The 25,565-nt window shown below is 46.6% G+C and overlaps 1 protein-coding gene across 2 annotated transcripts in view; it reads right to left on the reverse strand.

The window, feature by feature from the left end:
* ergic1 (endoplasmic reticulum-golgi intermediate compartment 1) overlaps positions 1-25,565 on the reverse strand; it is a 29,103-nt gene that overhangs the window by 2,362 nt on the left and 1,176 nt on the right. The window contains exons 2-9 of one of the 2 annotated variants that reach the window (XM_018745806.2): positions 15,391-15,452; positions 11,219-11,291; positions 9,038-9,132; positions 5,761-5,885; positions 5,160-5,264; positions 5,007-5,061; positions 3,998-4,098; positions 3,605-3,727 (exon numbers count right to left, since the gene is read on the reverse strand). In XM_018745806.2, the coding sequence (XP_018601322.1) occupies positions 3,605-3,727; positions 3,998-4,098; positions 5,007-5,061; positions 5,160-5,264; positions 5,761-5,885; positions 9,038-9,132; positions 11,219-11,291; positions 15,391-15,452 (739 nt within the window). Of the gene's footprint in view, positions 1-3,604; positions 3,728-3,997; positions 4,099-5,006; positions 5,062-5,159; positions 5,265-5,760; positions 5,886-9,037; positions 9,133-11,218; positions 11,292-12,360; positions 12,486-15,390; positions 15,453-25,565 lie in introns of those variants that run through there. The other variant, XM_018745885.2, reaches the window with a different exon arrangement.

Raw genomic sequence — 25,565 nt, forward strand, 5'->3', positions numbered from 1 at the left:
CCCCGCACACCAACTCCAGCTCCTCTAGGGGGACCCCAAGGCGTTCCCAGGCCAGCTGGGAGACGTAGTCTCTCCAACGTGTCCTGGGTCTGCCCCGAGGCCTCCTCCCAGTGGGACATGCTCGGAACACCGCCCCAGGGAGGCGTCCAGGAGGCATCCGGAACAGATGCCCGAGCCACCTCAACTGGCTCCTCTCGATGCGGAGGAGCAGCGGCTCTACTCCGAGCTCCTCCCGGGTGACAGAGCTCCTCACCCTATCCCTAAGGGTGCGCCCAGCCACTCTGCGGAGGAAACTCATTTCTGCCGCTTGTATCCGCGATCTCATTCTTTTGGTCATGATCCAGAGTTCATGACCATAGGTGAGGGTAGGAACGTAGATCGACCGGTAAACTGAGAGCTTCGCCTTACGACTCAGCTCCCTCTTCACCACAACAGACCGGTATAATGACCGCATTACTACGGACGCCGCACCGATCCGTCTGTCAACCTGCCGCTCCATTTTTTCCCCCTCACTCGTGAACAAGACCCCGAGATACTTAAACTCCTCCACTTGAGGGAGCGGCTCCCCCCTAACCCGGAGGGGGCAATCCACCTTTTTCGACTGAGAACCATGGCCTCGGATTTGGAGGTGCTGATTCTCATCCCCGCCGCTTCGCGCTCGGCTGCAAACCTCTCCAGTGCACGCTGTAAGTCTTGATTCGATGAAGCCAACAGGACCACATCGTCCGCAAAAAGCAGAGACGAGATCTCGCGGCCACCAAAACAGACACCCTCTGTTCCCTGGCTGCGCCTAGAAATTCTGTCCATGAAGATAATGAACAGAATCGGTGACAAAGGGCAGCCCTGGCGGAGTCCAACATGCACCGGGAACAGGTCTGACTTACTGCCGGCAATGCGAACCAAGCTCCTGCTCCGGTCATACAGGGAACGAACAGCCCGTAGCAGCGAGCCCTGAACACCATAATCCCGAAGTACCCCCCACAGGATGCCACGAGGGACACGGTCGAATGCCTTCTCCAGGTCCACAAAACACATATGGACTGGTTGGGCAAACTCCCACGAACCCTCCAACACCCTAGTGAGGGTATAGAGCTGGTCCAGTGTTCCACGGCCAGGGCAAAAACCGCATTGCTCCTCCTGAATCTGAGGTTCGACTATCGGTCGGATTCTCCTCTCCAGTACCCTGGCACAGACTTTCCCAGGGAGGCTAAGGAGTGTGATTCCCCCTATAGTTGGAACACAATCTCCGGTCCCCCTTCTTAAAAAGAGGGATCACCACTCCGGTCTGCCAGTCCAGAGGCACCGTTCCACAGAGCTCCACGCAATACTGCAGAGGCGTGTCAGCCAAGACAGCCCCACAACATCCAGAGACTTGAGAAACTCGGGGCGGATCTCATCCACCCCCGGAGCCTTGCCACCGAGGAGTTTTTTGACTACCTCAGCAACTTCAGCCAGGGTACTGGACGAGTCCCCCTCCAAGTCCCCAGCCTCAGCTTCCTCTACGGAAGGCGTGTCGGAGGGATTGAGAAGATCCTCAAAGTACTCCTTCCACCGCCCCAGGACATCCTCAGCTGAGGTCAGCAGCGCACCACTTCCACTGTAAACAGTGTTGGCGGAACACTGCTTCCCCCTTCTGAGTTGCCGGACGGTTTGCCAGAATCTCTGAGGCTGACCGAAAGTCTTCCTCTATGGCCTCACCGAACTCCTCCCAGGCCCGAGTTTTTGCCGCGGCAACTGCCAGAGCTGCGTTCCGTCTGGCCCGCCGGTACCTGTCAGCTGCTTCAGGAGTCCCATGAGCCAGCCAGGCCCGATAGAACTCCTTCTTCAGCTTGACGACATCCCTTACCTCCGGTGTCCACCACCATGTTCGGGGATTGCCGCCGCGACAGGCGCCGGAGACTTTATGGCCGCAGCTCCGAACCGCCGCCCCGACAATGGAGGTGTGGAGCATAGTCCATTCGGACTCAATGTCCCCAGTCTCCCTCGGGACCTGGTTGAAGCTCTGTCGGAGGTGGGAGTTGAAGACCTCTCTGACAGGGGCCTCCGCCAAACGTTCCCAACAGACCCTCACTATGCATTTGGGCCTGCCAGGTCTGTCCAGCTTTTTCCCCTGCCATCAAATCCAACTCACCACCAGGTGGTGATCAGTTGACAGCTCAGCCCCTCTCTTCACCCGAGTGTCCAAAACATATGGCCGAAGATCAGAAGAAACGACTACACAGTCGATCATCGACCTCCGACCTAGGGTGTCCTGGTGCCAAGTGCACTGATGGACACCCTTATGCATGAACATGGTGTTCGTTATGGATAGACCATGACTAGCACAGAAATCCAATAACAACTCACCACTCGGGTTCAGATCAGGGAGGCCTTTCCTCCCAATCACGCCCCTCCAGGTGTAAATGTCGCTGCCCACGTGGGCGTTAAAGTCCCCCAGTAGAACGACAGAGTCCCCAGTGGGAGCGCTTTCCAGCACGTCCCCCCAGGGACTCTAAAAAGGCCGGGTACTCTACACTGCCGCTAGGCGCATAAGCACAAACGACAGTGAGAGACCGTTCCCTGACCCGAAGGCGTAGGGAGACGACCCTCTCATTCACCGGGGTAGACTCCAACACATGGCGGCTGAACTGGGGGTTATTAATAAGCCCACACCCGCCCGCCGCCTCTCACCCTGGGCAACGCCAGAATAGTGGAGAGTCCACCCTTGGGCGAGAAGAGTGGTTCCAGAACCCAAGCTGTGAGTGGAAGTGAGCCCGACTATATCTAGACGGTATCTCTCAACCTCCTGCACTAGCTCAGGCTCCTTCCCCGCCAGTGAGGTGACATTCCAAGTCCCAAAAGCCAGAGTTGCCGCCCGAGGTTTGGGTCGGCCGGGCACTCGGCCCCGACCACCGCCCAAATCACAACGAACTGACCCCTTACGGCCTCTCCGGCAGGTGGTAAGCCCACCGAAGAGCAGCTCCACGTCTTGGCTTCGGGCTGAGCCCAGCCAGGCCCCGTGGGCATAGACCTGGACACTAGGCGCTCGCATGCAAGCCCGCCCCCCCGAGGCCTGACTCCAGGGTAGGGCCCCGGTGACCCCATACCGGGCGGGGTAAACGAGAACCTTGATTTAATAGTCATAAGGGGGTTTTGAACCGCGCTTTGTCTCGTCTGTCACCCAGGACCTGTTTGCCATGGGAGACCCTACCAGGGGCATATAGCCCCAGGCAACATAGCTCCTGAGATCATTCAGGCACTCAAACCCCTCCACCACGTTAACGTAGCGGTTTGAGGAGGGGTACAGTAAAAATGTTATTGAAAAACTATATGTATTTGATCATAGACATTTTAAATCTAGACAAATTACAATTATGAAATTTTTAGTAAAGATGTGATTATATACATATATTTTAAAAATAATTATCTGTAAAAACATGAAAGATCAAAATGGTGTTTAAGACTGGTAGATTAAAGAGGAGTGACTGAAATCACTAGATGCCATTTGGTTCATGAGGCTGATCCACTTGGTTTCTGGATGCCCCTGGAGAACACAGTCACTCAACACTAAGAGGTGAGCCGTATTGCATTTTTGCTTGGGGCTCCGAGCGGCGCCGTTACTCACAGTGGTAATGAAGCGGTACAAGGGCTGTCTCCTCTCGGTGTACTTAACGGTAATGGGGCTCAGATCGTAACGGAACCATATTGCAGGGATGATGCGGCCCGTGTGGCTATAGGCCACGTACTCCTGCCAAAGAGAGTCACCAATTACACTGTCAGCGTGTAGATTCTCACATGCAGGAGAGTGACCATACAGCTGTCGCTCACTCCTATATTCCTCAAGGGATTCTGAGAATGCCCTGATGACCATGCATTGTAACAAAAGGGTTTATTCTCCTCAGTATCAATGAAGTAGCTGGTGTCTATGGCAACTGTGGCACACAGTGTCCACATCCACAGGTGGGCAAGCTGATTCACCGAGACCTCAGACACACCCAAGCAGACAGATGTTCCTCACCTTGTTGGCAACTGTGTACTGGTAAGAAAACCTCTGTCTTCCAGACATGTCCTCATACACAGTGGGCACTATCTTCAAAATGTAGTCGTGCGATGCCAGAGCTGCAAACACAGAAGAAAAATTCAGTTCCTTGCGCATGTATGATTAAGGTTCATGATGACTGGATGGCGTCACACAGCTCCTGCTCATTTCTATTCCTCCCACCAAAACGGTGCATTCTTGGGCTGAGAACTGTGGATTGTAAGGCAATGAATTCTATGTCATGTCAGTGGAACCACCCTAAGACAATACACACTTCACGACATGCAGCAGCACTATCCATATCGACAATGTGAAAAAGACTGGCCATGAAGAAGTGCACCTGGTCAGCAACTGCACTGATGTACGGTTTGACGTTCGACTGTCACTGAATGGGTATTTCTTGATTTTTCCCATCACACTGTTTTAGCTGAATTCTCCATACTGTAGACTGGAATTCCTGAGAGTGGCCACTTTATACATGCTGAAAGCAACAAGTCAAGTGCTAGATCCATCTGGCTTCGCTCATGCCTTCAGGCACCCAGATGACAGCTCTTGTCTGTCCTGTCACTCAGACAGAAAGGAGGTGCCCCATCAACCCTATCTGACAACTGCATGTGCAATGAGGACATGTGTACCTAATAAAGTGGCCAGCAAGTGAACATTTGTTCTGTAACTTATTCTAGTCTTTACGCCTTAGGAGTTGACAATGTTAAATAACCAAAGGAGGAAACTGACATTAAGCGGAACGCACAAATCGGCACTTCACTAAGCAACTGCAGCTCTGTCTTTAGCACATTAAATAATAATAATAAAAAGTTTTTATAAGATTTTAAAACCTATAAGATGATGACAAAGACCACAATCCACGTGACCTTGCAAAGGTCTTCAATGTACTCAAAATAATTCATGCATTTTCTTCAGAAATGCAATAAAATGGCATGTGAAGAGCAGGTACAAGAGTGTTACAGATGTGGTATACAGTACATACGGTTAGACTCTAGTCTGTTGGCTCCTCCCAGTGCATTGAAAGCCCCTTGGACATCCTGGAAATGGGACACAAAGAACAAAGTGTGTACTTAGAGAGTCTGTTGAGTTACGAGTTCAAGAACGGCAAAGTGTCCTGTTCTGACTGAGCCCTGACCTGCAGGTTCTCCCCAAAGGAGAGCTTGTGGATCGTGTGGGTCATGTCTGGGTTCTGGGGCTGGGCAGTAGCACTGTGCGTGGACACGTGGAAGTTGCCAGGGACCTGGATGGACAAAACCGCAGTACACAGACAGCAGTCAGTCCCCAACCACATTACATTTGAGGACACCTCACCGAGCCTCCAGTCCCCAACAGCCATCATCCTCCGTCCAATTCGCCTGTTTTACCCACAGTCCTCACCAAAGCACAGGGGAGACAAGAAGGCACAGAGTCTAGGTCTAAAAATGATATCTTTGGAGGCTCTCCTGCTGTCTGCTTCTAACAAAAAAAAAAAATTCTTTACGGTTAATAATGTGTGCGTATATATATATATATTATACGACAGAGAGAGAGAGACACAGAGGTTATAAAAAAAACAGTAAGGATGAATTTTGGAATCTGGAGGAAAATTATGTGCAAAAGGGGACTTTTTTCATGTGCAGCGTCAAAGTCAGACTTCCACTGTCTTTGGCAACTAACCGTAAAGCACAAGAAAGGCAGCACTGAAGGGATTCCTTTTCACGAACAGTGGACAGAACAGCAAAACGCGAGGCCTTTACCTTGTTGATGCTGAACCGGCCCTCAAAGCGGCAGCCGTAGCCATTGTTCAGGGGCACCTTCATGGAGTTGTCAATATGGCCCACCTCATGGCGGCCCATCTCGTCCTGGATGTCGAGCCCAACCACTGGAGAAAGGAAAGCAAGGAAGGAAGGGGGGAGACGGAGTGATGGAACATGCCTTGTGAGGATGGCTCCTCAACACATATTCCCTGTAAAATGTGCAGTATCACTACACGGTTACCCTGCAGCGCTTACATTGTTCTACACAGTTAGTATGTCTGAAGGAGCATCCACCATGCCAAACCCCCTGTGTGTGCAAATACCCATGGTTGGTTAATAACGTTACGTTAAAGCTACCAGAGTCACATACTGGTACCCAAAGGACAAGTGCTGCCTTGGGCTACAGAGGTTCAGCTTGTTTCTTTGTTCAACAGTGGTATCACAGGGTGTAAACGGGTTTATGAAACGTTAAACACATCAATGTGAGCCATACAGCTCGCCAACAACAGCCCCAGGAGGCTGCGTCACTGCTTCTGTGCCCTTGATACAAGCATTCGTTAGCAGTTCCCCAGCACAGCAGATGAGTGAGATTTTCCAGCAGGACTCAGGTTCATGGGACAGAGTCTCCCACTCGTGTGCAGTGACCGGTCCAGGAACTAGCTCTTCCTCTCTTCCAACCTTCTTCCAGCTCCACTGCATGACTGAAGGAAATGAGCCTCCTCTGTTCTTATGCCCTTTCCTCCAGTCTGAGGTTAATCCCATTTTGCAATCAGTACACGTTTGTGAAGTTCACAGCATGCAGAAAAGACAAAAAAATGTGCAAATCAAGTCTTTGTGAAAAAGTGTTCTGAGTGAACATCACAGCAAAATTTTCTATACATATACTGTATATTTTATACATACATAAAATGAGTGTGTGTGCGTGTGTTTAAAATAAAAACAGGCACATCTGACCTCATTTCATTACATATACTTCAACGTGACAGGAGGGCAAGTCAAAAAGTATCCAGTACTGGGACGAACAGACTGCGGATGCTTTTTGACTTAACCTCATATATACTGACGCCCACAGAATATGTGCACAGTTCAGCCTCAACCAATCAAATCTATCAAAGCCAGTCAAGTTCCAACAAACCAATCTCTATGGAGTCTAAGCTGTAGATCAGTGCTGCGGACAACAAAGCAGAGGCACGTTGGCCTTAATCTGTCAAGACAGAGATGACTAAAGTTAAATAGAGTATGTGTCACCCAGCGAAGCGTAACGAAAAACAGCAAGGCCACATCATGATTTCCAAGGAAAAGGCACCACTTACAGTATATTAGCCAAGAGCAGAAACTGATGAAAAAGTAAACAGATTCAGGGGCTAAGGTTTATCTTTTAGAGAAAGCACTTTCAGCTGTGTGATTTTTATTTACAGAATGTAGGAAAACTCTGGAGAACAACCAGTGTATTTACATCTCTAACACTACGTGCAGTGTTTGCGGTCTTTGCTAGACGTTCCTCAGATGAGCAGCGCTGAAGCAACATTTCCAGAGAACTGTACATGTGTGAAGCTCGAGAAGTCATAAGCAAGTGTGCGACACTTAACGTGACCTATGCGCTGGGATTCCTGCGAGAAAGATGATGATGGAGAGCGGGGAACAGCGCGGAATGTGGAGGCCTTCCACAAACCTGTAAGGAAACCAGCCCCAGAAGTGCCGCCACCATTGTGCACCAGGATGGAAATGAGACACCAGTGAAGCAATGCAGAAACCAGAGCAGAGAACAATGGACCACAGGGAGAAATACCCCGCGTGACTCAGCCCAGAACTAGGCCAGCAAACAGTAGACATGGGCGTCTCTCTGAAAGGAGCAAACGCTGACCGTTTGTTCTACCTTAACTGGTAAACAGAACGCAGCCCCAAAGCAAAACCACTCTGGGAGCTACATTTCCTTTTTGGGGCATATTCAGTCATGGGCTCTTAAAACGTGTTCTACAGCTGTGAGTCAAAATGCCAAAAACAAAGCGCAGCCTTTTTCTTACTAACATTTTTGGCATTTTTATCTTGAAACTGTGGGTCACTGGATGCGTTTACTACATTACAATTTGACGTTTGCCACTAGGCATGCATTCCTGGCTGAGTAGTGAGCATGAAATAAGTGATTATGATGAGTGGAGCAGGAGCAGCCCAGCTCTAAGAAACAGATGTGCTCCGGGGGCAAAGAGAAAACGAGAAGAGATTCCGCTAAAACACATAGCACTGAACATTTCTCAACATCGGCACTTGTCAGAACTGTCAAAATGTTGCCATAAACAGGAAAAAAAAAAAAAACATTACACTGAATATCATTGTTATACTGATAAAGAACAACGGTAAACACAGCCAAAGTTCAGTGACTATTCATAATAAGTATATTCAGTATGTACACAAAGTATTTTTACATTTTTGACTTCGTTTTCAAAAATGGAAGAGGAATGAAGCACAAGAAGTTTGATGACCACTCTTCCTGACGGCCTCCAGAACACTGAACTGAGCTCAAGTCAACACAGGAACGCACTGTTACTTAACAACGGTACCCTGTATTTCAACAAGCACCCTTTTTCCAAACGACAAACGCTGCAATGATCTGTGTTAGGTAGCACGGTGAAACAGCTAGTAGCACTGGTGACTCCCAACACCTGGACCGTGGGTCCAAATGCACCTCATTCTGTGCAATTTGTATTTACGTTTGTGGGAATGACTTCCCACCATCCAAAGACATGTGTTTCAGGTGGATTAGTGAATTTTATACATATATATATATATATATATATATAGATGGTATAGTAGATGGATGGAGGCTTGTGTCAGTCTGAAAGAGTAAAACAAAGGGGGGATGAAAAAGCAACGCACTTTGTTTACTCTGACCTGTGCATCCCTTTCGTTACATGAATACAAGGAAGCGTAAATATGTTGACTATAGCAGGTGCTTGTGTGCCTACTTTCACCTACACTAAACCATTAATTAATATGCCCGCTGGTTTTGAGTTTCACGGCCATTTTTATCCCTCAAAAAGACGTGCTACAAGTACCCGGAATGCAAACCCTTGTTCAACAAGAACCAGGGACCCTTAGGCAAGTCACCGCAATGCTATTACACATGAGCACAGCACCAGAGCCACTTCATCAGATTGACAAAATTAAGCGTTTCAGTCAACATTAAGTGTCATTCAAATACACAACACAGAAAAACACCAAAAAAGGATTAAAAGCAGTATTTCATTGAGCAAAGCAGAAGATATGTATTTATACTCACAATCACAGTTCAAGTTTGGCAAACTGATGTTTAAACTCACATCTATCTTCCCTCCACTGTCCTTATCAGGGTCATCTACATAGAGCTCATTTACTCTGTTAACAAAGAAAGAAGGAGAAGGTCACACAGTGCATAGAAAAACAAGGCAGCACAGCATCAAGCACATTTAAAAAAAATTAATATCAAAACCATTTATACATAGGGTACAGTCAGTAAGTTTTAAGACTGGCCTCTGTGTGGTACTATTGTAGCACATGCCTGGACGGCTTACAGAGCACTCTTAGAACTCTGTGTCTGTACCACATAAAAGTAAACCACTGCTATTTAAATCTGATTTACAATTTTATATTTCACACAGTTTATTTTTGCTGCTCCAGCAAAGAAATATAGCCAGGGGTCTCCACAGAACAAGTTCTAAGTGAACAGACTAAAGGCTCTCAACCTATTTTCACACCCCCAAGTCTGAATAAAGTGAAAGACTGAAGTCCAAACTGAGGGAAAAGCTATAAAATCCAAGTACCCGGAGGACAACAACCTGGGCTACAAACTGTTATCCCATGCAGCAGTCATTGGTAAACACTATCATGAACTCTGAGATCTACTGTAAGACTCATCATGTAAGAAAAGTATATTTCAATCAGCAGTTAATGGCTGGGTGTGAAACTGGAGAGGTGAAAGGAGGTAAAAGGAGCTCTCTTCCTGAGGTTCAAAACATTGCGTTGTAATTAAGATTCCTTAAACTTCACTATCATGCAGGCTTTGTACGAACTCATGATCTATGTATGGATCTGCTCACAAGAACATTTTCTTTCCATCCAACATGTACTGGCTCGACAGCATGCTGGATGCTTACTCTAGACCCATGACAAACATATTAGTCCTGAGTTCCCCCAACAAAGTATCCACCAGTACAGAGAACTAAAAAGAACCATCTTCCAAGAAAAAGGTCAACTAAGCAATGAAGAGAGTCATTTCAATGTTGATAGGAAAACTAAGATGGGGTTGGAAAAGAACACTCAAATGGCAATTTCTGATAACAAATAACTTTTCTATTTCCTATCCAATAACCAGGCAATGACCTTTGAGAGCTATAAACTTAAACTCCTCCTTCATCAAGTTCTCTATTTTCCTTTGTGCCTCTGCTAACCAACAAATGTATGTCCAGTCACTGAGACCAATAACCTATAATGACCTGAGGCGGGGGGGGGGTACAACACACACACACACACACACACACACACACACACACACACACACACACACACACACAATTGCTGTTACGTCACTATGCCTGCTGCGTAATCTGTACCAGTGACACACCAAGAACTCCACCTTAACAGAGTGGAACATTAACTTGCAGATAGCATTTTTTTTTTTTTAATACTTGGGTATTTACTGGGAACACTGGGATGGTTTCTGGGAAAGGCATGGGGTGTCTAGAGGTTCTCCTTATGACAAAAAGTAAAGTGGAAAAAAAAACGTTTATTACCTTCTAAGGTAGTTTAGTTAGGAGCAAAAACAGAACACATACCACTAACTTAATAAGATAAATGACTTTTATAACCAACCTGGCAAGCAGGCAGAGTGATTCAACTTAAACATTTGTTTCCATACGGACACTGAACCAACAACCCATTACTGCAGTACACTTAACTGAGCCTGGGTTCCTGTGAACAGCATGTTACATTTAGGGGTAAAGCACCAAATTTAACTTTTCACTCTGTTTACTGACAAGCTTTAAACATGTTTTACATCACCAGATTAAACTGGGAATATATTCTTGGTCCTCAAATCACCCTTTCTAGCCACTTTATTAGGTATACCACATCTGGCACCAGCAATCATAACATGTTTAAAATTGATTGGCTCATGCTTTCCCATTCTAACATTCATTTGAACAGAAACTTTATTTCTTGACCCTGTCTGAAAGCCAGGTATACCTAATAAAGTGGCCAGTGATTGTGTTCCCCAGGATAAGAGTACAGGATTTACTATAAACCTTTCAGAAAGGTTTTAATATCAACATTTTTAAGAAAAGTGGAAAAACAGAAGATGTGAACAAAAGGTTCCAACTTTGTAGTAAAAAAGTACTATTCCCGAAGAGTGCAACATCTGAACCTCCAAGTTTCATATGAAAAAATGTCAAGAGAAAATGCGAACGCAAAGCACGGTTGTACGTACATTTCTGTGGCTATGAATCCTGTGAGCTCAGACAGGAACAGGAAGAGCATGAAGACACAGCAGCAGATGGAGACTGTGGGGGAGAAACATGGGAGTGGTCAGTGCAGTCAGTTCACAGAGGGATGTGTTGACCGTGTATCCCGGGGGCCCCAACACAGGTCATGACACAGAAGTGTGCCTTAGCCAAGAGCACCGACTTATTCCGTCATGAGTCAGGTTAGTCAAGGTGGCTGGAAGGTGCCGGATGCTCCACAGTACTCGGGTAAGGAGTGTCCTCACAAGGGCAGCTCAGCACATCAAAATAGGTTTACCACACTCACTCCGTTTACAAGCCACTTTCAATTCTCTTTTTTACGTTCACGGTTAAAAAGTTAAGCTACCAATGACTATATCATCATTTACACAGCTGGGTCATTTTCACTGGAGTAATTTAGGGTAAGTACCTTGTTCAAGGGTATTTCTGAAGTAGATTTCAAATTCATTTCAAAGAGATATTCTTCCCTTTTAAAACAACTGAGATGATTAAACTATTCGTTCACCTTTGTTGGACCTTGTTATTGTCGTCATTATTTTGTTGCTCAGCTCACACCTATACAAAGGAACTTCAATTACTGATCCACTTACACAGCCAGGTATTTTAACTACAACAGTTTAGGGTAAGTACCAAGCTTTACAGCAGTATCAGGGAGTGGGCCTTAAACCAGCAACCTTCAGGTTACAACCCATAGCCTTAATCCCTATGACACTTGATGCCCTCATGAATAAGGTTTTCACTCAATCTTTCATGACAAGTGGAAGATCAGTTGACCCGGGACTGAACAATAGTGCAGCATGGAACATAAACTGGGATCTCATTAGTGTGACAAGGACAAGCAGAAAGTGACAAGCAAGCGCCCAGTTAGCCAAGCTACAGTAACTTCCGCGACCACCTCTCCACTCACTGACGCCACCAGCACACCACGAAGACTTGTCCCTATGCCCAGGCCAGGCAAGTCATCACTGCTGAAGTGAAGGAGGTGAGGAACACACTTTAGTCCCTCCTCCACGTGATCTCAGCAGGGTGATGTAGTGTGCGGAAATGTGGATGAGATCAACAAAGACAATGGTGTGTTGTGCAACCCCCTTCCTCATGATGATCTTACCCAGAAAGACTTGTTAATCACGGTCCTGCAGGAAGATAAACACTGTTATACTGAGCAGAGGGGCTATTGGAAACATGACGCTTCACCAAATCAATTAAATAAATTCTCAGCTACGAGCAGTGTGCGTCTGACATCTCCGATCTGTCCCGTGGTGCTCGCTCCACAGCGCACAATCAAAAGTCACCCACTGACCAGTTCTCTTCACACCACAAAAGAAAGAGTCAAGGTGAGACCATGTAATGACCATGGCCAGACTACCACATTTGAGGGGCTACAGGGCAGTGCGTCACACATGGCCATGAGCAGTATAGTGGCCCTCAAGGGACAATCCTCACTCCCTTCTTCACCCTTTACTGCTCGGACTTTAAGTGCAACACCAAGTCAAGTCATCTGTAGACATTCTCAGATGATGCAGCGATTAAAAGGCAGGAGGATGAGTACAAGAGGGTTAGTGAACACCTTGTTGAGTGGTGCAAACAATCAAGCATGGCTCAAAACTGCAAGGGCTAAAGAGATGGTGGTGGCCATCAGGAGGTTCAAGGGGTGGGTGTAGCAGGGACATCTGATGGAGTAGATGTGGACATCATAGAGATGATCCAAGTATCTAGAGATCCACCTGGAGCGAACATGCAAAACCGAGTTTCTGTACCAGAAGAGCCAGAATCACCTCTACTTAGTGACGAGTCTCAGGTCCTTTGGAGTCTGCAGGTGACTTTTGCAGATGTTCTACCAGTCAGTTGTAGAGGGTACTGTCTTCTGTACCCTTGTATGGTGGGTTAACGGCACTGAAACAGGTGATGCCAGCAGAGTGAATAAACTAACAAGGAAGATTAGCTCGGTCCTGGGAGTCAGAGGTATAGAGAGGGAGCCTGAACAAACTAATTTCCATGATAGATAGTGACTCGAACCCTCTACAGGCCACCCTGGACAAACAGAAGAGCACCTTCTGCAACACTCTGGTCCAGGTGTGCTACCTGAGCTCATTCCTGCCAACAGATACCAAACGGTATAAAGAGTCCCCTCGTTGTCAGAGTACAGGTGACCTTCTGATGGCTCGGTGGTACAATCTATGTATCAATCCTGATTACTGGAAACCATTTATTAATGTAACTGGTAGCCATTACTGGTATGTGTCAACACAATACACCACATAACTAAAATCCTTCTTCTGCCTACACTGTCATATTTTAATATTGGTGTAACCAGAAACAATGGCTGAAACTTGAGTCACAAATTTACTACAACTTACACGATAAACTATCTCTGCCAGTTCAAAGCCCAGCTCACATGTTACCGATTACTGATAAAAACACTACTCAGTCAGCGCAACATACACACAGCGGTGAGTCTCTATCCGTTTGGCGTGACGTAGCACGTTCGTGCTCATGGTCACGCAGCAGGCTGACTTCTGGATGATTCGGCTTCACACTAGCTAATGTTTAGCCAAAGTGCAAATGAGCTGGAGAATCAGAGTGTGACACAGAGGGACACGTCAGCATGCAAGACTATCCTGTGATAAATGACAGCTCTGCAACCACAAACTGGTGAGCAAATCACTGGAACAAGGTGTACTCTACGTGCAGCCCGGCCTTCAACCGTCACTGCCACCTCTGCCATTTTTCTTTCTCTCTCTCTCTCTCTCTCACAGAAACACACACACACATCTTTTCTTTATAACACTACATACAAATGTAGCAAACCACAGAAAGATATTCTGTTCCCTTACATTATACATTGCAATTTCAATGCGTATAGTGCCGAAAAAAGTAATCACTCCCCAGGACCATTTCATAATTTGTTATATTACAGCATGGTACCCCAATGTATTTAACTGAGAAATACATTTGCGCCACTGAACACATTGCGAATGTGGAGGGATAAAGAAAAACACTACTTACAATGGGTCACTCACCCACACATCAGTGGAACACACTCTCTGTGTCACTCACACACTACAGGTGAACCTGAAGAGCATGTCTTTGGACTGTGGGAGGAAACCCACACAGATACGGGAAGAACACGCAAACTTCACACAGATTAAGCGGGGATAGAACCCACAGCAGCACTACTCGTTGTGCCACTATGCCACCCACAAATGTAACGATGATAATAATAGTTTCAAGTTTACTGTCATAGATACAAGTACCATGTACCTGTATCATGAAAATCTTCCTGAATGCTTCTCCACAGACTATGGATAAAGACAATAGAAATACTGCACAAACAAAACAATGACAATTACAGTGAGTAGTGCAACAGCAACAAAAAATGGTAATAGTAGTAACAATAATGCCAGTTGACAGTCAGAACTCAGAACGAGAGAATGAGAATGCTTAAAGTGACAGTGTAATTTACCAATTAAAATAATAAGAGGGTTTCACTGATAACAGTTCACAATCTTAGAGTGGAGGCCATTATTTTCTCCCACCTCCAAAAAAATAAAAATATCAACATGGCAAACAATTTAAAACCGAAACCAATTGGCATGTGGGTCACTGAGTTTCACAAAGTAGGCTGAGCAGGTGGAGACTGACCGAATTACTTCCTAATCTCCTGTGATGGGGCACTGATGTGCTTTTAAGCCGACATGAGCAACAACCCCAACCTGCAGACACACCCATTCAAAGACAGGGAGTCATGCAGTAAACACTCATCAACAAGAGAGTGTCATGGAAGAACACGTACGATTGTGCAACAACACACGGCCTTGTCACAAGCCTGCCTTGTCATCGGTGTTGAAACAATGACTAACAAGTGGGACTAATCTTTTAAAAATGGGAACAATGGCATCAAACAGTGTGGAACACACTCATCTCTGAACAATGAATATGTACAACAGTTGGGAAACACTGGACGTGGACATCAAAACATCAGTGAATAGAAACGGCCTCCCCTTTGCTAAGGAATAAATCTGAAAGGCTGAAGAAGAATGACAAAGGGAACTACACACCAACTCATACTAGTCTGGTCACCAACGTCACCGCTGTGGTTGCATGATTGAGGGAAAACACCGCTTCCACCAATACTTACTGAAAGCTCCTGTATATGTTGGCTGGGTCAGGTCCTTGGGCACTTTCCTGTAGATGTCCAATCTGGGGAAAGAGACATTAGAAAGAGAAAAGTGAAGGAATGGAATGGGAGCAACATTATGGATGGCACAGTGTTCCCAGCATTCCAAGCGGCATTACTGCACTGCTGTGGAATGTGGATGCTCTTTGGCACATGGAGATCAACCAGAGGCTTAAATTCAGAGCACAGCGCCGGGCTGTTCGGACTTAACATGCGTCATGGATCTCCTTCCTGACATTCTTGTCTCCCAAAGGAATGGTCAGAAACGGCCCTTGTGAAGGCGCCTTTTGTGTACCAATGCTTGGTGTGGAAGGTGTTTGGTGTAAAATTAGCTCAGCCAGGCACACACCAGAGGAGTGTGCAAAGGCCTGTGCTTGCATCATGGTGTTCTGGCACTGACAGCCTAGGGGAACATCTAAAACCAAGACATACTCGGAAAGACTGAACAGAGTTTGTTCTGACTCACAATACTGCCACTTTGTCGCCCTGTTGCGGCAGCTGGTGTGCAGGAGGAACATAGCACTATCACGCGTGTATAAAGCAGAACACAACACAGAAAACAGGAGGTTGTGGAAATGACATACTTATGTTCAGTCATTTTAAAGTTGAAAACTTTAATTTCCCGTGATTCAAGTAAATGGAGGACAAAGAGTCCTGCAATGGGCTGGCATCCCATCTGCACAATTCCTCATTTCATGCCTGAGAAACACTGACACCCTGCATAGTATGAGCTGATGATGAAAGTAAAATAACTAAACAAAAAGCTTGCAGCAATTTCTTCAAATTCACTAAATGGGTGAATAAATTAAGAGAAATCTGTATTATTAAGCCTTCTTTGACGGCAATGTTTCAGTTGCACAACGAGTCACGAACGCAACTCCAGTGCACGTGCTTCAGAGAAGCACTTGCAAAAGTACAATGGTTGGCCACTAAGAAAATGGGACCAAACTAGAGCTAAATTCCAGCTTCTACAATCCTTTTAAAAAAAATTGGAGAACTAAACAGAGATCAGTAAACAGATCACATTTGATGCCCACCTGGGCCCATCTCTCTCCACCAGTTTGCCCTTTTTTGGCAGTAAATCTTCCACAGAGCAGCGTCCTCACGTCTGCCTGTCCTGCTGTACCTCCTCCTCTGTCCAAACATCCAAATGCACGCAGATTCCTTCCACCGCTTGCTGAACTGACGTAAGACAGGGGCAAAGGTGGGGGCCAATTCTGCTAGAGCAAAAGCCCTCCCTTGCACCCTCTGACACCACTCTGCATGTGGATCACTGTGTTCTCTGAACTAAACTTACAGGATGTGGAAAGTGGAGCCGGAAGGAGAGCACATTGTCCTTTGGGGTCTGACTGATGAGCTGTTTGTACATCTCGTACTGCTGGACACTGTTTTAAACCACACAGGAGCACCCTTTGTTGATGCTCCAGTGTTGCGTGTTCACAGGCAGGCACAACAGACAAACCACAAAAAAAGTTAATGATAAGTAGCAAATTTTAATTCAATTTTTTGCAAGAAGCCTTCTTATGCTACAACATAAAAATAGATACAATGCACAGCTGACGCAATTTGAGCAGGCAATGAAAAGGCACAATTAGTGCTTGAAGACATCATAGCTTGGCAGGAAATGTTTTATTTGACTCTGGCCAACAAAACTGCAGTTGTTACAGGAAACTGCATTTGCTCGTGGATGAAAAGTGAGACACTCTGACCATCTGATATGATCAAGATTGTCCAACTCACAAGAAAGAAGTTTTTGATCAACTCAGTTTTGGGGCAAAGTACACTGGTACCACTTGCTACGAACATTCAAGTTAGGAATGATGCAAACATTTCACTTCTTTTATTTTCAACTGCATTTTCTTCACACTTTTTCTTTTCTTCATCTGTTTGCTGCGGAGCTAAAATAGTCTGCATTTCCAGGCCCTGCCATTAGTTGGCAGCAAAGTGTACTCAGACAGAATAGAAACAGAACAGGAGTGTCTCAGCATTCTTTCACACACTGCTAGTAGTTTACAGCTCCTGTCTTGTGTTCCTGACATTGGTGATTGATAACCAGATGAGGAATGCTGCATATATCTATAGGACAAATAAGTCAACAATTTAGGGGTTGGTAGGCAGAATATTTTTTATTTTAAATCCATTTTGAATCAGTTTTAAATTTAATGCAGCTCAAAGTTAATAAAAATGGTACAATGAAAATTCAATGTATTTCTATTTTCGATTGCTATATCCAACTTTGAAACTGTTTTGAACTGTTACATTGATGTGGTACTGTCACGCTGGGAGAAGAGTTTGTCTTGTGCTCAGTGCGCAGGACCCCAACCCTGCACTGGATAAGCAGCTCTTGATAATGGATGGACTGAAGTGTTAGAGTATTTGTCACTCATTATAGCTTGGTCTGCAGTTTTTACAGAACCCAATCCATTAGAAAGTGGATGGACAGGCAGGTGAATGCATTATTCAGCTTTTATTGATTGCAACACGATAAAAAGAATGTTAGAGTTACGAACAAATCGGGTTAAACACTTCCGCTCCCAGTTGTGTTTAAGTCGAGGACCCAGCATATGCATAACAGCGAAAGGTTATAGGAACACTTGTGCTGTATTAACATCCATCCATGGTGCTCTTCTGCAGAGAAATGTTCAACGGTCCACCTAACCACAAACCAGCGAAACTGCACCAGCATCGGGCTACGTGTCACCTGAAACAGCCATTTGCAACACATGTATTCTGTGTGCCATTATAAACAGCGTCTGGTATGGTAATAGGTGCACATCCTGCACATTTGCCCCTTGCTACAGTATGTTCAGCCATTCTCTCTGCTACCCTGTAAGGAACAGCCTATTTAGCAGCTTTACACCAAAGGATAATTTTATGTGACACTGTAAATACAGGCTGCGGGGGACCCTTGTTCAGTGAGAAACAACTGCAGCTAAGTTGCATAGTTAAGGGTGTTGTTCCAAAAGCAGTCCCATGGTAAAGAATATAGAAATCTTAATTTCAAGAACATTTTGACATGCAATAATTTACACTGCAAAAACAACAGTGATAGCCACCAGCTTATAAACAGTACTACACACAGGCATATGTTTTGTAGCTTAATTTTAACATTACATAGTGTGCCTTTATATATAGTATGTATGTGTGTATATCTATATGAGAAAAAAGACTGAAAACTTAAGACTGAGGCCAACTAAAAATCAAAGTCTACCTTTTAGTGAAACCACACAGCTGTACATTGTTATATTCGGGCAAAACACAAACAGTTCTAGTGAAATAGCTTACACGTGGCACTTTGGACAATAATAAAGTGTAGAACCTGCTGATGGGGGATGGTGTGGTGGCGCAGTGGGTTTGACTGGGTCCTGCTCTCTGGTGGGGCTGTGGTTCAAGTCCCGCTTGGGGTGCCCTGCGACAGACGGGCGTTCCGTCCTGAGTGACCTCCTTGCGCCCTGTGTTGCCGGAAAAGGCTCCGGTTCACCGCGACCCCGTTTGGGACAAGCGGTTTCAGACTGTGTGTGTGTATACTTGCTGATGGGTGACAAGTCGTCTCTCTACACTGATGAGTTGTTTCAAGTGTTGAATATGTTATAGAGCAGGAAGTTTAACATATGAGCCGCAAAGAGGATGTAACTGTTTCCGTGCTATAATTAACAGCAGAATATGAAGGAAGTGCTGTGTGCAAACTAAACTCAGAGGAGAACTTGTCATGTTTTGCAGAGAGCTCACGAGGCATGTGAAGGAGGCTGGTCTGCAGTGACAAGTACTGACACCTCTCACTGTTCTTTTACTACAAGATCAAGGGCTGGCAAGAGATGGAACAGCTGTGGTGACAAGGAAGTAGCACCATCGTGCCAGCACACCCTACCCCTGGGAAGCCTGCCTCCGTTCTCAACACAGGGACACTATATTTTTGAAGCTTAAATACAAAAACAAAATTTAGTGAGAAGATGTGCGAGGTGATAACCTCTAATGTCACCATTTAATAATGTTCCTCAAGCATTCTGAAAGGCAGCAGACACATAAGGGTTACTTCTCCTTGGATATCTATACACATACATTTTGGTGCATTTTATACTTTTGGTTGATTTTATTACTTCACTACTGTAACACAGCACAGTATTCTTTATGTAATAACCTTCCAAACAGTTTTAACTACTTATTGAGAAACAAGTTTTTTTCCTTCTAAATTTAACGCAATTTTTCAGACTACTTAACAGTTAATTTCAGAATATTTTAAACGAGTGCTGATGTGCACATCACAACACTGCAGTGCTGAAACTGAAATGTATAGCAACCAGTTACTGAGACTCAATTATTGCACTACTGCTTTGTAAAATACTAAGAAGTGGAAAGTTGATGGGAGACATTTCAGTTTTCATCACATTCAACTTCAAGTGAACTGACATGACTAAACTCAAACACCACCAAGAATGTGAAATTATCCTGCCCTGTAAACAGCAACAATGATGTCTAAAAACATTCCTTTAAGCATTTAATTGTGATGACAAATTCATATCAAGGAAAGAGTTACTACAGTTACCAGTTCTGTGTATACATTTTGACAGCCTGGCCTACCACAATAAATGGCATCAAACAGGTAACACTCCTATGGGGCAGTTAAGTTAGTTCATGCTTACATTTATTCACTTAGCTGATGCTTTTCTCCAAAGCAACCTGGGTTAACTTAGAAGCTATTTACAATTATTTACCCATTTATAGAGGTAGGTAATTTTTAACTTTAGCAATTTTAGTGTAAGTACCTTGCTTAAGAGTACTACAGCTGGAGGTGGGATTTGAACCTGTGATTTTTGGGTCCAAAGGCAGCTGTCCTATAACTAACGACAAGTTACATTATTATTATCATCACCACTTAGATTTTAAAACAAGAACTAATTTATCCTCTGTAAAAAAAAAATAAATAAATAAGTTTAAAATTTAAAGCATTAAGCAACAGGAGGCAGCAAAGTGGTTATACAAGTTGAACTATAAGGTGAACCATTTTAAGTCACCAAATAAAGGGGCCAGAGTTAGCTAAATCAATCAATATTAACACACTGATTAGAGTAAACCTAATGCAGATATCAATATTCCTTACAAGAATTATTTTTTTTTTAAATCTTCTTCAGCTTTAAGCTTGACAATAACTGTAAGGAGAGAATTTTGGTACCCAGGGGTCTTTGAAGGAATTCCACAAGCTCAGCTCCTAGGTCCATTTCCTTACACTATCATTTCACACAGGAGCTCCTGGTCAATATCACAAGTACTTCAGCTACCTTGAGCTTCAGGACACAGGGCTGATGCATGAAAAGAGATGACACCCTGGTCTCACAAGTGACACACTCTACAAAAGCATCTAACAGAATCCTTGTACAACTAATAGCAGAGCTGATTTCTTTTTTTTTTTTTGTCCTGGTGAGGTTTGCAGTCTCGATGGGCTAAGTAAAGAAGAAAGGCATCCCTTTTCATTGCAACAGCCTCCAGCCATGTGACATAGCCTGTCTGACATGTCCTGGGGTCCCCTTCCAGTGGTGTGTGAAAGGTAAAACACCTACATTCAGGGGACACCTTCACTACAGATCCAAACTACCTCAACTGGCTCCACTCAATCCCCCCCAAATTAGGTACACACACACTGGCTTAAGCCACTTGTCCCAAGCGGGGTCGCAGCGACTCGGAGCCTAACCCGGCAACACAGGGCATTAGGCTAGAGGGGGAGAGGACACACCCAGGACGGGATGCCAGTCCGTTGCAAGGCACCCCAAGCAGGACTTGAAGCCCAGACCCATCAGAGAGCGGGACCTGGCCAGGCCAGCCACACCACCATGCCCCCCCAACACAATTATTTTTACATAATTATTATCTGGGGATAACATTCCAGAAAATAACGGGGAAATTAAAACAGCTCTGATTGGCATTTTTAACAGGTATTCAATGCAACCTACAAGCCTCATTTTCAAGAGATGAAAACAGAACTTCAGAGTTAGTAATTTGGGATATTCAAGTCAATTCAATTCAATTTATTTTTATAAAGCACTCTTCTCACGCAGTAGCACAGAGTGCTTTAACACAATATGATATGAGTTGGAAACTAAATTACTAGGCACATCTTCATGCTTGGACTGAATTTCCTTGCCAAACCTGTTATAGTTATGTAGCTGGCAACACAAACGGGCTCCATCAGCATTGTAGAGCTTTTTTTTTAAAATCACATTCAGAAAATTTAATGTGAACCGCCACCTTACCGTGGTGGAGAGGTTTGAATGCCTGAATGAGTCCAGGAGCTATGTTGCCTGGGGCTATATGCCCCTGGTAGGGTCTCCCATGGCAAACAGGTCCTGGATGACAGACGAGACAAAGTGCGGTTCAAAAGCCCCTTATGAAGAAGATAAAATCAAGGCTTTCGTTTACCCCGCCCGGTATGGGGTCACTGGGTCCCCACCCTGGAGCCAAGCCTGGGGGGGGGCTCGCATGCGAGCGCCTGGTGTCCAGGTCTATGCCCACGGGGCCTGGCCGGGCTCAGCCCGAAGCCATGAGGTGGAGCCACTCTTTGGTGGGCTCACCACCTGCCGGAGAGACCATAAGGGGCCGGTGCGTTGTGATTTGGGCGGCGGTCGGGGCCGAGTGCCCAGCCGACCCAAACCTCGGGCGCCAACTCTGGTTTTTGGGACTTGGAATGTCACCTCACTGGCAGGGAAGGAGGCTGAGCTGGTGCGGGAAGTTGAGAGATACCGTCTAGATATAGTCGGGCTCACTTCCACCCACAGCTTGGGTTCTGGAACCACTCTTCTCGACCAAGGGTAGACTCTCCACTATTCTGGCGTTGTCCAGAGTGAGAGGCGGCGGGCGGGTGTGGGCTTATTAATAGCCCCCCAGTTTAGCCGCCATGTGTTGGAGTCTACCCCGGTGAATGAGAGGGTCATCACCCTGCGCCTTCGGGTCAGGGAACGGTCTCTCACTGTCGTTTGTGCTTATGCGCCTAGTGGCAGTGTAGAGTACCCGGCCTTTTTAGAGTCCCTGGGGGGCGTGCTGGAAAGCGCTCCCACTGGGGACTCTGTCGTTCTACTGGGGGACTTTAACGCCCACGTGGGCAGCGACAGTGACACCTGGAGGGGCGTGATTGGGAGGAACAGCCTCCCTGATCTGAACCCGAGAGGTGAGCTGTTACTGGATTTCTGTGCTAGCCACGGTATATCCATAACGAACACCATGTTCATGCATAAGGGTGTCCATCAGTGCACTTTGCACCAGGACACCCTAGGTCGGAGGTCGATGATCGACTTTGTAGTTGTTTCATCTGATCTTCAGCCATATGTCTTGGACACTCGGGTGAAGAGAGGGGCTGAGCTGTCAACTGATCACCACCTGGTGGTGAGTTGGATTCGATGGCGGGGGAAAAAGCCGGACAGACCTGGCAGGCCCAAACGCACAGTGAGGGTCTGTTGGGAACGTTTGGCGGAGGCCCCTGTCAGAGAGGTCTTCAACTCCCACCTCCGACAGAGCTTCAACCAGGTCCCGAGGGAGACTGGGGACATTGAGTCTGAATTGACTATGTTCCACGCCTCCATTGTCGGGGCGGCGGTTCGGAGCTGCGGCCATAAGGTCTCCGGCGCCTGTCGCGGCGGCAATCCCCGAACACGGTGGTGGACACCGGAAGTAAGGGATGCCGTCAAGCTGAAGAAGGAGTTCTATTGGGCCTGGCTGGCTCATGGGACTCCTGAAGCAGCTGACAGGTACCGACGGGCCAAACGGAGCGCGGCTCTGGCAGTCGCCGCGGCAAAAACTCGGGCTTGGGAGGAGTTCGGCGAGGCCATGGAGGAAGACTTTCGGTCGGCCTCAAAGAGATTCTGGCAAACCGTCCGGCGACTCAGAGGGGGGAAACGGTGTTCCGCAAACACCGTTTACAGTGGAAGTGGTGCGCTACTGACCTCAGCTGAGGATGTCCTCGGGCGGTGGAAGGAGTACTTTGAGGATCTCCTCAATCCCTCCGACACACCTTCCGTAGAGGAAGCTGAGGCTGGGGACTTGGGGGGGACTTGTCCATTACCCTGGCTGAAGTTGCTGAGGTAGTCAAAAAACTCCTCGGTGGCAAGGCTCCGGGGGTGGATGAGATCCGCCCCGAGTTTCTCAAGTCTCTGGATGTTGTGGGGCTGTCTTGGCTGACACGCCTCTGCAGCATTGCGTGGAGCTCTGTGGAACGGTGCCTCTGGACTGGCAGACCGGAGTGGTGATCCCTCTTTTTAAGAAGGGGGACCGGAGATTGTGTTCCAACTACAGGGGGATCACACTCCTTAGCCTCCCTGGGAAAGTCTATGCCGGGGTACTGGAAAGGAGAATCCGACCGATAGTCGAACCTCAGATTCAGGAGGAGCAATGCGGATTTCGCCCTGGCCGTGGTACACTGGACCAGCTCTATACCCTCACTAGGGTGCTGGAGGGTTCATGGGAGTTTGCCCAACCAGTCCATATGTGTTTTGTGGACCTGGAGAAGGCATTCGACCGTGTCCCTCGTGGCATCCTGTGGGGGGTACTTCGGGATTATGGGGTTCGGGGCTCGCTGCTACGGGCTGTTCGTTCCCTGTATGACCAGAGCAGGAGCTTGGTTCGCATTGCCGGCAGTAAGTCAGACCTGTTCCCGGTGCATGTTGGACTCCGCCAGGGCTGCCCTTTGTCACCGATTCTGTTCATTATCTTTATGGACAGAATTTCTAGGCGCAGCCAGGGAACGGAGGGTGTCTGTTTTGGTGGCCGCAGGATCTCGTCTCTGCTTTTTGCGGACGATGTGGTCCTGTTGGCTTCATCGAATCAAGACTTACAGCGTGCACTGGAGAGGTTTGCAGCTGAGTGCGAAGCGGCGGGGATGAGAATCAGCACCTCCAAATCCGAGGCCATGGTTCTCAGTCGGAAAAAGGTGGATTGCCCCCTCCGGGTTAGGGGGGAGTTGCTCCCTCAAGTGGAGGAGTTTAAGTATCTCGGGGTCTTGTTCACGAGTGAGGGGGAAAAAATGGAGCGGCAGGTTGACAGACGGATCGGTGCGGCGTCCGCAGTAATGCGGTCATTGTACCAGTCTGTTGTGGTGAAGAGGGAGCTGAGTCGTAAGGCCAAGCTCTCAATTTACCAGTCGATCTACGTTCCTACCCTCACCTATGGTCATGAACTCTGGATCATGACCGAAAGAATGAGATCGCGGATACAAGCGGCAGAAATGAGTTTCCTCCGCAGAGTGGCTGGGCGCACCCTTAGGGATAGGGTGAGGAGCTCTGTCACCCGGGAGGAGCTCGGAGTAGAGCCGCTGCTCCTCCACATCGAGAGGAGCCAGTTGAGGTGGCTCGGGCATCTGTTCCGGATGCCTCCTGGACGCCTCCCTGGGGAGGTGTTCCGGGCATGTCCCACTGGGAGGAGGCCTCAGGGCAGACCCAGGACACGTTGGAGAGACTACGTCTCCCAGCTGGCCTGGGAACGCCTTGGGGTTTCCCCAGAGGAACTGGAGGAGGTGTGCGGGGAGAGGGAAGTCTGGAGGACTCTGCTCGGACTGCTGCCCCCGCGACCCGGCCCCGGATAAAAGCGGAGGAAGATGGATGGACTTTCAGAAAAAAATACTGTTGTTTATATTTCCTTTTCTAAAACAATACAGTGGAGCGGGGAATTTCCCATCATTTTTAAAGCTACCACCTTTGTAATATGGTGCCTAATTTTCCTGTATTACCAATGGAGACGCATGTGACAGCGTAATGCAAATTTCTGCTACGGTTGAGAGATATTAAAACTTGACTGTCTTTGTTAGTTGTGTATATTACATCTGTCACCACATAAAGTAGATATTCTGTGATGACTCGGCAACTGTAACTCAAAAACATCTGAATTCATGAAACACAGACAAATCATTTATAAGCCGAAGATCTTCACCAGGCCTTAGGTTTGTCACTTAAAGGAAAGAGAATGTTCACGTGTTACAGAAGACCAAAAAAAAAAAAAAAAAAAAAGCCCTGAAGGGCTAGAATGTGTTTGAATGAGAGCCATATCCTGGTTCCAATTTGCACAGTAAGGTGTGCTTTCAATAGCTTGTGTTCACTCTCAACAGGTACTCTGCCGCTGCTGACACCTGAAGAAAGCATTTTTGGACAGTGAAAGAAATT

This window comes from Scleropages formosus, chromosome 13 (genome assembly GCF_900964775.1).
Source record: "Scleropages formosus chromosome 13, fSclFor1.1, whole genome shotgun sequence".
NCBI classification, from domain to species: Eukaryota; Metazoa; Chordata; class Actinopteri; order Osteoglossiformes; family Osteoglossidae; genus Scleropages; species Scleropages formosus.